This window comes from Vipera ursinii (genome assembly GCF_947247035.1).
Source record: "Vipera ursinii genome assembly, chromosome: 2".
Classification (NCBI taxonomy): domain Eukaryota; kingdom Metazoa; phylum Chordata; class Lepidosauria; order Squamata; family Viperidae; genus Vipera; species Vipera ursinii.
In genome coordinates, this window is record NC_139513.1 from 139363731 (window position 1) to 139375940 (window position 12210).

General features: G+C 37.1%; 1 protein-coding gene across 1 annotated transcript; it reads left to right on the forward strand.

Moving 5' to 3' along the window:
- Window positions 1–2606: 2606 nt before the first annotated feature.
- LOC310636176 (nucleosome assembly protein 1-like 1) lies at window positions 2607–10481 on the forward strand. Its single transcript, XM_083355735.1, has 2 exons — window positions 2607–2890; window positions 8902–10481. Exons 1-2 carry the CDS (start codon window positions 2642–2644, stop codon window positions 9832–9834), a joined length of 1182 nt encoding a protein of 393 aa, XP_083211861.1. The 5' UTR covers window positions 2607–2641; the 3' UTR covers window positions 9835–10481.
- The last annotated feature ends 1729 nt before the right edge of the window (window positions 10482–12210 follow it).

A 12210-nucleotide genomic window follows, 5' to 3' on the forward strand; every position in this document is an offset into this window, starting at 1 on the left:
GCTCATCTTTGCCAGGTTATTGTTCTCGGATGCATTTTATAATTAAGCCAAAAATATAGCTTCTAGTGAACCCACTACTTTTTTTAGGTACCTGATTTCCGTCGTGTCCTCATTTTCTCTGTAAAGAGTGGCTGGAATAGCTTGATCAAACGTTGAACGTTTACTTCAGTTTTGTCAATAAAGTTCATGAGATCCATCTCCATTTTCTCAACCATTTCTTCTTTGGGAATTAGTTTTTCTTGTAATCTAACTTTATTCAGCATTCCACCTAGAGAGAAATTTTAAACTCAAATAGGATGAAAGAAAAATCCTTCTTAAATAACATTAACATTTCTCCTTTGGAAAATATTCTATTGAACAGTCCAACAATATGAAAATTGTATGAATTGCTTTTCCCAAGTCTGCAATTCTGTGATACATTCAAGGGACTTAATGTTGCTAGATTCATAGCTCAGATGTACAGTTTCCTACATAGAAAAGCCAAACACAGTTTAAAGGACCAAGCAGCAAATTATAGGAAAGACCGGCTGGTGTCTAGACATTTTGCTTGCTGATGTAAAGCCAGTGGTGGGATTCAGCCAGTTCGCACCACTTTGGCAGAACCGGTAGTTAATTTTTTTGTTGCCCGGACCCAGAATGGACTTCCAGAAGCAGCATCAACACAGAGAACTGGTTGTTCACATATTTGAATCCCACCACTGTCTAAAAGACAACATTCTTCTCAGGAATACAGGAAAGATAGGGCAATTAAATTTACTTCACTCTTCCAATAAAACTCTGTCTTCTAGCAGAAGCTGCAGAGGTCCAGCACTGGTCAAATAGTATACATAATTCTTATCCTCCTACAAAGAAAGACCAGCTAGAATTCAAAAGAGAGCTACAGGAGTCTCCCAGTACTACAGTGCAGGTATTGTATGTTATGTACTGGGCTTTTTGAGGGAATACCACGTGGGTTGCTGGAGCAGCTAACAGCTCTCCAGCAACCCAGACTACAAGTCTCCTGTGCTGCAATTGGCTATCTCCAGGCAGCAATGGTTGATTCAAACCTATTGGCTGCCGCCTAGGGGCTAGACTATATATTGCAGCCATTTCCTCCAGTACAGTCACAGCACGAAATAAATGATGAGTTACCCTGTACTCCGTTTCACATCTTCATTCCTGCATCAAAGAACCCGCTATTTAACATTGTAGACTTACAATAATTTGTTTAATGAGTGTTCAAAGTTACAATGGCACTGGAAAAAGTGATTTAAAACCAGTCATTACACTTACAACCATTGCATTATCCCCACAGTCACATGATCAAAATTTGGGCACTTGGCAATCAGCATGTATTTAAGATGGTTGTAGCATTCCAGGATCATGTGATTGCCATTTGTGACATTCTCAGGGGCAAAATCAATGCGGGATGCCGGATATGCTTAACAACTATGATTTACTTAAGTCAGGAGTGTCAAATTGCTGGCCCGCGGACTGGATGCATCATGCAGAAATTGTATCCACCCCATTGCTGGCAATAGAAAAATGTCACGATATGTCGTGACACGTCACGTTGCGTTGCAAGTTTGACACCCCTGACTTAAGTGATTCATTTAACAATAAATTATGGCAATAAAGATTATAAAATTGGGCGTGACTCACTTAACAACCACCTTGCTTAGCAATGGAAATTCTGGCCTCACTTTTGTTTTTTAAGTCAAGGACTGCCTGTACTTCTTACTACTTCTGCCTTGCAGGTAATTTCCTCACTCTCTCTTATAATAGCCTTGCTACTGAAAAAGGACCCAAATTATTGGAAAGCTTTTTTATGGGCTCATAGTAGAGATTATTGAGCTAGCTCAATAGTAAGATTTAGTATTGGATAATTCCTTGTATCTATTATTTTCAAAGGTTAATAATATTTGCATGTACAAAAAATAAATCCATATTTAATCCATTACTTTGTTTTAATCATTTCTGTATGTACATTCACATATGGAGAGAAAGAGAGGCTTCTGTATCTATTGAAATTACATGAGGATTATTCATACCTATCACACAATTAATATAAGAGAAAAATCAACAGGCCTTGCTTACTTGTTAGATTTATACTGCTCAAAAAAATAAAGGGAACAGAAAATAAGACATCCTACTATTAAATACGGTACATTGTGTTGTTTAAGTGTTCCCTTTATTTTTTTGAACAGTATATATCCTGGCAATCTAAGGGTTTAAGACTCTTTTTTATTTTTTCCTCATAATAACAACCCTATGAGATAGTCTGATCTAAGAGAGAGTTACTGATTTAGAATCACTGAGAAAGCTTCCATAAATGAGAGTACCAAAGCTGAATACTAGCCCACTCCTCCATTGTGGGAATTGGTTCTTATTGGGGATGAAAAATTCTCCTGAAGTTTAAGTCAGTGAATTTACAGTTATTTGCTAGCAGGGGTTCCCACTGTTGGAGCCTATATTCTGGAATGCTTTCTTTACCTTGGGAAAACCCTAACCCTAACCCTTGGGAAATGTTAACAGATTACATCACTTATATCTTATTGAAAACGTATCTCGCTTTTTACCGCCGGCTGCGAGACGCTTCTTCCTCAATCCTGAGTCACTGTGAGACCCGGCCTCGTGCAGAGGTTTGCTGAGGTCTGGAAATATGGCAGACATTGACAATAAAGAACAGGCTGAGCTTGACCCGCAAGATATGGAAGACGTTGAAGAAGTAGAAGAAGAAGAATCTGGTGAGGATGCTAACAGTAAAGCATGCCAACTAACTGTACAAATGATGCAGAATCCTCAGATTCTTGTAGCCCTCCAGGAAAGGCTTGATGGCTTGGTGGGAACGCCTACAGGATATATAGAAAGCTTGCCTAAAGTAGTTAAGAGACGAGTAAATGCACTCAAGAATCTTCAAGTTAGGGGGGGCGGAGCCAGCTGTCAGAGCGGGCGGCTGTGTGAACGGAGTTCTCTCCATGCACAACCTCTCACCCAGTGTTCGCGGGGGCTTTTCGGAGCTTCAGGAGGTCCTGTAGGGACATCCGAAGTTGCAGGCAGCCCGGAGAACCTTCATGAGCAGCGGTTCGTGTTGGAGATCCGGAGAAAGTCTGATGCGAGCGAACCGGGGAGAAGGAGGCCAGTAATGGCCGACATGAAGATCTGACAGAGGGACGGAGCTAGCACGTAAGCAGCGGGACAACGGTAGAGCGGAGCTGCCTGAGAGTATATCCGAATATCTAATAGGAAGCGCTTGAGAAAGAGGTACTGGTTGAAGTGGGTGCCTCACGGAGAGGGAATCAGCGGCGATAGAAGTCTCGAGGGAGGCGTTTGGCAAAAACAGCAAGGAAAAGAAATTCGAAGACTATTTGACTGCATACTAGCTGGAGATAAACTACAACAGGTCAAAGTCTGATCTTGGAGCCTTAGAGACTGAACTCTGGATTGTCGGGCGTGGAAAGCGATCAGCTTGGTTTATTCTGGTCTATCCTGGTAAATTTTGAACTTTTGAACTTTTGAAACTTTTGAAATTTTACTCTACTTGTCACGAGCGGCCATTTGATATAGCAATTTAGTAATTGGAGGTTTGTTTAGTGGGACACCTACTGGTCTTTGACAGTAGAGGAAGACGGAAAAGGTGTCAATTTCTGCGCCGGAAACGGGGCAAAAAAAAAAAAAAAGAACGTGACTTTGAATATATCCAGACATATATATTATAGAATTCTATTATATAAACTGCTTAGTTGGTAATAAGTATCTGGTGGTAACTGTTTTATATACTTTTTGTCATAGAGTTAAAAGGTTTATATAAGACTCAGGGTATTACATATTGATAAAACGCGTGTTACAACCGGGAAAACATGACAAGTATTTCGGGAGCAACTAAGCCTAGCGCTGGCAAAAAGGTGGCAACACAGGGACAAGGGATGGCCTCAAGCCCCTCCAATCAGAAATCTATAGAGGATATGCTGCAAAGGGAAAGATCTAACTCAAATTCTTTTAAAGATCTACATGCCCTTTTGCAAAACTTACACGAGGTAATGGCCAAAAACCATGAGGAGATGAAGAGAGAAATAGGCCAAATAAGAAACGACACTGGTGAATTAAAGGGGAAAATCCAAGCGATAGATGATAAATTTGAAGGATTCAACAACAATTAGTCAAAAATGAACAAAGACTTCAAGATATGGAAGCTAGAATGGAAAAAGAGGAAAAGAGAGTAGATGATTTAAATGAAACACTTCTTCAGGCTAATAAGGAGTTAGAGACAACAGTCATTTTTCTGGAAGCAGAAAAGGCTGCTCATTATCTACGCTTCCAAAATGTTCAAGAAAAAAGAGGGGAAGATTTGTTGGTCATGATGGCAGAACTGATGGCAAAGGCACTCGGTGTAGGGAAGGAGGAAATGCTGGCGGAAATTGATGAAACATACAGGGTTCAAACTAATTATGCGAGAAGGCACAACCTCCCAAAAGAAGTACATGTAAGGCTAGTTAAAAAATCAATTCGGGATGAGCTTCTGCATAGGTCTAGAGAGGAACCATTAGAATTTCGGGGCCAACCAATTACCATCCTTAAACAGATACCTAAAAGGATGAGGGATCTGAGACGTGGCTATCAATTCTTAACATCTAAATTAATTAGGGAAAATGTAAACTTTAGATGGCTAACCCCAGAGGGTATCCTAGTTACGTGGCAGGATAGAAGGCATAGATTGGACACGATAGAGAAGGCAGAAGATTTTTACAAACTCCACTTCCATAGCCAAGAGGAAGTAGATTTAGAAGATCAAGATGGAAGGGAGGTAAGAGAAAGAGATACAATACGAGTGGCAATGGATGGGAAGGTCTTAGCAACAGAGGATAGAAGGAACAAATCTGGAGAGTTAACAGAGAAACATGGAGCCAGAGACAAGGAAGAGAGAGAGCCCCGAATTACGAGATCCACAAAAACCAAAAATAAGTAAGATGAAGGGAGGTGAGTGTAATATTATGTCTGTGAATATTAATGGACTGAATTCGCCAGTGAAAAGGCGGAAATTTTTTAATAGGCTTATTCACCAACAATTGGATATCGTGGCAATACAAGAAGTCCATATAAAGGAACAACAAAAATATTTGTTAGTACAACCAAAAATAGGGAACTTATTTGTTTCCTTAGACCGACACAAGAAAAAGAGAGGAGTGGCATTATATGTAAACCCAAAATTGATAGCAAAACAAATCTATAACGATAAAGAGGGTAGAATACTGATAGTCGAGGTTGTAATAAATCACAGGAAGGTCACGATGGTAGAGATATATGCCCCAAATCATAACCAAGAACAATTTTTTAAAACACTTCACAATAAGATATGTAGCTTTGATTATGAGGAGATCTGTTTAATAGGAGACTTTAATGCTATCCTAGATATAAATTTGGATTATATGGGTAAGACGCTTAGGAAAAAGAAGAGAAGAACTCTACCAAGATCTTTTCTCAACTTGGCTAATGACCTAAATATCCAAGATGTCTGGAGGGAAAGAAATCGTAAGGCTAGACAATATACATATTACTCCAATCGACATAACTCATGGTCTAGAATAGACATGGTATGGATGACGAAAGAAATTAGTTCTGAAATAGACGAGGTGCATATAGCGACAGGTACTTGGGCAGATCACAATCCTATTAAACTTAACTGGAAAGGTTCCCAAAAATACCCAGATGGACGCTACAAAGAGCAATTTTAAAAGAAGACGAATTCAAATCTAAGATGGAGAGAGAACTAAGTTTTTTCTTTAAGGAAAATAAAGCTATAGACACCTCAGTACAAAACAATTGGGATACAGCCAAGGCAATGATGAGAGGGGTAGCAAGGGCATACATGGTATACAAAAAAAAGGGGAAAAGACAACAACGGGAAAGATTAGAAGGGGAATATAAGAGTTTAGAAGTTATACTCCAACAAGATCCACAAAAAGAGAATATCAAGCAATCTATGGATCTGATTAAACACAAGCTTAATATTTTAGACAAAGAGAAATTAGCACAACAACTGAGAAACACGAAACAAATTTTTTTTGAAAATGCAAATAAACCGGGCCGTTGGCTCGCATATAAATTGGGAAAACAAAAGGGGAAAAACTGGATTCGCGAACTACGAGATGAGGAAGGGAGAATATTCCACCAGGAGGAAAAAAAAAAATCATAGCCCAGGAATTTTATGAGCGTTTATACAAAGATGATAGCCAGGCAAGTGTGGAGAAAATGGAGGAATATTTTCAAAAAGCCAAACTACCCAAGGTCACAGAAGATACCAGAAATATGCTAAACGAGGAAATTCGGCTATCTGAGGTGATAAAAGCTATTAATGCACAAAAGAACAATAAAGCATCGGGCCCTGACGGTCTTCCATCAGAAATCTATAAAGAATAACAAAACATCTTAGCACAACCCCTAGTGGAGGTATTTAACGCAGTATTAGAAGGCGCAAGAACGCCTAAATCTTGGTCGGAGGCAAACATAACCCTTATCGCGAAAGATAATACGGACCATACATTAATCCAAAATTATAGACCCATATCACTTCTTAATTCGGACTATAAGATATTTACATCAATTATAGCGGAACGATTGAAACGATTTCTGAATGATTTCATACACGCAGACCAGAATGGTTTTCTCGCTAAGAGACACACTAAGCACAACATTAGAATAATATTAGATACGTTGGAGTACTATGAATTACATAGTGGACAACAGATGGCATTACTTTTTTTAGACGCCCAAAAGGCATTTGATAATGTTAAATGGTCTTTTTTACACCAACAGCTTAGCTTTATGAATATGGGTGAAAAATTTATAAATATAATTAGGGCAATTTATGACAACCAGGAAGCAAAAATAATTATTAATGGGGAAGCATCTAGGAAGTTTCAAATTCAAAAGGGAACACGGCAAGGCTGCCCCTTATCACCATTGCTGTTTATATTGACTCTTGAAGTATTAACGAGAATTATAAGAAATGATCCAAAGATAAAAGGATTAACCATTAAAAAGGAAACCTTTAAACTTCAAGCTTTCGCGGACGATCTGGTTTTTATTATGGAGGATCCATGTCAGACGGGATCAAATCTATTGGAAGAACTATCTAAATATGGTGAGGTTGCCGGACTGCGAATAAATAGAAATAAGACCAAGATGATTGTTAAAAATATGACCAATAAACAAAAAGAAAATCTGGCTGGAATCAGATTTCTGGATATAGAAATAGTCAAGAAAATAAAATATCTAGGGATTAACATTACGGCTAGATGCACCTCACTCAAAAAAGATAATTATGATAATGTAGTGAATCAAATAAAAGGTGATCTGGAAAGATGGGGAAAGCTAAAACTCTCATTATTGGGAAGAATCGCTGTCATTAAGATGAATATTCTGCCTAAAATCCTGTTTCTGTTTCAGAATATCCCAATACAACTCGATTCTAAATTTTTTTGAAATTTGAATAAATTATCATTAAATTTTGTTTGGCAGGGGAAAAAACCAAGAATTAAATTGAAATATTTACAGGACACGAAGGAAAATGGGGGTTTTGGATTGCCAGACTGGGAATTATATTACCATGCCGCGGCTCTGAGTTGGATTAGAGAATGGGTAATCTTGAGAAATAGAAGACTATTAACTTTAGAGGGTCACGATTTGCAATATGGCTGGCATGCTTTCCTATGGATGGAGAAACAAGGTCTTTTCTCACATTTTCAAAAACATCGGATCAGGCAAGCGTTACTTAATACTTGGAAAAAAATTAGATCTCACAATTACACTAAAGTACCGGTCTGGCTATCCACCCTTGAAGCGATTGTTTACCCAAATCTATTTGATTTGGGTAACATAATTTCATACAAGGATATTCTGAATGAGGAGGGGGAATTGAAACTTAGGAATGAACTAGAATTACAAGGTATAAAACTCGATTGGTGGGCCTACTTACAAATCCAATCGAGATTTAGGAAGGATAAAAATGAATGGGGGATATATACCTCTGAAACAGCTTTGGACAAAATATTATTGGGACCAGACTCTAAACAAATAAGGAATTTATATAAATTGCTTTTGAGATATAAGCTGTTTGAAGAGCAAGTGAAAGATCCCATGTTGATCTGGGCTAACAATTTAGGACACAACATTGACTTAGGTACTTGGCAAATAATTTGGGACAGAAATAAAAGGATAACACTGGCCTCATCGTATAAAGAAAATTTATTTAAAATGTTTTACCGATGGCATCTTCCCCCAGCCCGTCTAGCAAAAATGTATACAACAGCATCTCCCAAATGTTGGAAGTGCTCTGAAGAGATAGGCACATACTTCCATACGTGGTGGTCTTGCAGTAAAACACAAAAATTTTGGAGAATGATTTGGATTTGGCTGAAAGAAATATTGAAACAAGATATTGAGTTTAGTCCAGAACTTTTCTTGTTGGGAATTACGAAAGAGAAATATCCTAAATATGTGCTATATTTAACGATCCATATTATCACAGCAGCTAGAATGTCATTTGCGCAAAAATGGAAAAAGAATGAGATCCCAGGAGAAAAAGAGGTTATTAGGAAAATTTGGGATTGCGCAGAAATGGACAAACTAAGTTTGGAATTAAAGAATAAAGATCAATCAGACTATTATAGAATTTGGAACAAATTGTATCTTTGGAGGGATAAAAAGAAAGGTCTTTAATAGGTTTTTCAGACTAGCTCATTGTTTTAAATATTCTGTTATTTCACTGATTTGTAACTTAAGTGTATCTAAGTGTTTCTTTGATGTACATATATACATGTATATATATATATTTGAACATTGTAGACAAAAAGGTTTGTCAGCCCACTGGTACTGTGTCCAATGTTTTTAAATAATAAATTTAATAAAAATTAAAAAAAAAAGAATCTTCAAGTTAAATGTGCACAGATAGAAGCAAAGTTTTATGAAGAAGTTCATGAATTGGAAAGGAAATATGCTACTCTTTATCAGCCCTTATTTGACAAGAGAAGTGAAATAATCAATGCTGTTTATGAACCTACTGAAGAAGAATGTGAATGGAAAACAGACACAGAAGAAGAAATTTCAGAGGAAATGAAAGAGAAGGCCAAGCTTGAAGAGGAGAAAAAAGATCAAGAAAAAGATGATCCTAAAGGAATTCCTGAATTTTGGCTGACGGTATTCAAGAATGTCGATTTACTCAGTGATATGGTTCAGGAACATGATGAACCTATCCTGAAGCATTTAAAAGATATTAAAGTGAAGTTTTCAGAAGCTGGAGAACCTATGACTTTTACTTTAGAATTCCACTTTGAACCTAATGAATTTTTCACAAATGAAGTAGTAACAAAAACATACAGAATGAGGTCAGAACCTGATGATTCTGATCCTTTCTCCTTCGATGGACCAGAAATTATGGGTTGCACAGGGTGCCAAATAGACTGGAAAAAGGGGAAAAATGTTACTTTGAAAACTATGAAGAAGAAACAAAAGCACAAGGGGCGTGGAACAGCTAGAACAGTGACAAAAACAGTTTCCAACGATTCCTTCTTCAATTTTTTCAGTCCTCCAGAAGTTCCTGAAAGTGGAGACTTGGATGATGATGCTGAAGCAATTCTTGCAGCTGATTTTGAAATTGGCCATTTTCTACGGGAGCGCATAGTTCCACGATCAGTATTGTATTTTACAGGAGAAGCCATTGAAGATGATGATGATGATTATGATGAAGAAGGTGAGGAAGCTGATGATGAGGAAGGGGAGGAAGAAGCAGATGAAGAAAATGATCCAGATTATGATCCAAAGAAGGATCAAAACCCAGCAGAATGCAAGCAGCAGTGAAACAGTGTGTATGTGGCCTTGAGGATTATCTGCACTGTAATAGCCTAAATACAACTATTAGTTACTTACAGCCTTATGTTTTGTATCTTGGTAGAATTAAGTAAACTTTTTGTTAAAACAAACTGACAGAACCGGTTTAAAATGTAGGTTCCTTGTACCTAGCATTTTAATAGTACTTTTCTGCCGATATGTAGAATGCAGTAACTCCTAAAGCATGAATTGTTAATTCATTGCTATATATAGTTTGGTTCTAGTGAAGTCTGTTGTCATGTAGCTATTAGACTGCAGCTGTGAAGATATCAGAACTCTTGACGGAGACCACTATTTGTTTAGAAAAGATCCTTTCCCAGAGAACCAACCAAAGTATTTTTGGCCCAGTAGTTTAAATGGGTTTAAGTCTGCTTGCACTGGCTGTGCCTTCATTGTCATAGAAATAGCAGTGACTTGTACTAATTAGGAAATGACATATGTTTCAAATTTCATAACTTCCATATAAACTGTTAATTTCCATCAAGACCACATTGAATGTTCATAATTGTCTGCTTGTTTATGCTCTAGGTTTTTGTATTTTGTGATGGTGACCTACAAAAAATCTCTAGAAACATCATATTAAGGTTGTTTATCACTGGGATGTGAATAAACCTAGTATTTTCAGGGGAAAAAAAGAAAACGTATCTCTAAAACCAAGCCTCTCCTATATGAAAGCTAGATGGAATGTTCAATTATATGATTGTTTTTCACTATCTTTTTACGTTAAGTTATTTAAAATTTAATAGCTGGAGCAGTGAAGGGTTGGACAATGAGTAAAGGGCACACAGATATAGCTAATTGGTTAAAGAGAACTGGCCACTGCATGACAGAATCTGAGCTGTGATTAGTTCCTGTGAGAGCAAAGGGGGAGTTTCCTTGTTTCCCGCCTTTTTCCTCTGTGTCGTGTGTGCTCTCTGTGTTTTACCTCATGATGTTCCTGCTGTGTTGATTTACCTGATGATGTTCTTGTTTGTCTATCTTATTTACTGTAAATATACTGGTTCATGTTAGTCTCTCTGACTCCATTTGGACACTGGCTGCACATTTCCCTGACATTTTACATTAAAAAATGATTTAATTTTTATTTATTTATTTTTCACATTTCTGTACCACCCAACTCCCTCAAAAAGGGATTCTTAATGTGTTATTTTATTATTATATGTTAACTGTTCTGCTTTGAAATGCAGTTGTATGGGAGGTGGTATATAAACTAAAATGAACAAATAAACATTAAGTGAAGACTACCTGTATAACTATGGACTTAGGTTAGACATCTCATGAAAGAAGCATCACATGGTAGGTAGGGAAATAGTTAACATATGAATGTTAAATTAAGCAATATACCAGTTTACTGTTTTTAATGTATATCAGATTATTTTACATGAAACCAAGCCTTTTTTTAACCCATGTTTCAAATAAAGCAGAAAAATGATTTACAAGATAGTTGGAATATTGTATGCTGGAATATTGGTTAATTGTCCTAAGTCATCTCACAATGGATCTTGTTCTATTTGAGGTTAGGGTTAGTGTTGTGACTGTGACACATAAGAATTGCTGAGGGCTATGTACTGCCCACCCCTATTCCTTTGTCAAGGAAAAACCAACAGGAAAATGTCCTTGATTTAAAACTTAAGTAGACCCCAGAATCTTGCCAAGAAATAAGTAGCTATAGCATTCCAAGTCCAACAAATAGCCATTGAAAATTTATTGCACTGAGCTTATTACACAACAATAGTTTTTTTTAAAACAGTTTATCCTGATTACAGACACTTCTTGGGTTACAACCACTCATTCAGCAACTGTTTAAAATTCTAACAATGCTGAACAAGGGGACTTAGGACCAGTCCTTCAAGTTGCAGCCACTAGATTGCAGTTTGGGTAACTAATTCACATGGTGTTCTGGAGTCATGTGATCACCATTTCCTGCTGGCTTCCCACAAGCGAAGTAAATAGGGAAGCTGGCAGAGGGTCACAAGTCTTTTTCACAGAATGGGGATACAGAAGTAAATAGACACAATGCACCTACCTGATAACTTAAAAATAAACCAATGAAAGTTTAATGAAATAATTAAAACATGGTATAACTGATAAATTAATAGCAAAATGTGTGTAAATACATGCATATCTTTTCAAGAAAAAAAGATTTTTTGTTTCAATCGCTGGAAAATCCAATTATTTTGATAGAGCAATTGGTGGGATGTAAGATATAGAGGAATTTAGATTCCTATTAAATGTTAGCTAAACCTAGGCTTCACATGCATTATATAACTTTATCTAAATCAACAGTGATAGATTCTTGTCTTCTACAGTGTATCAGATCAGATTCTCAAAACTCTTTCCCCTTTT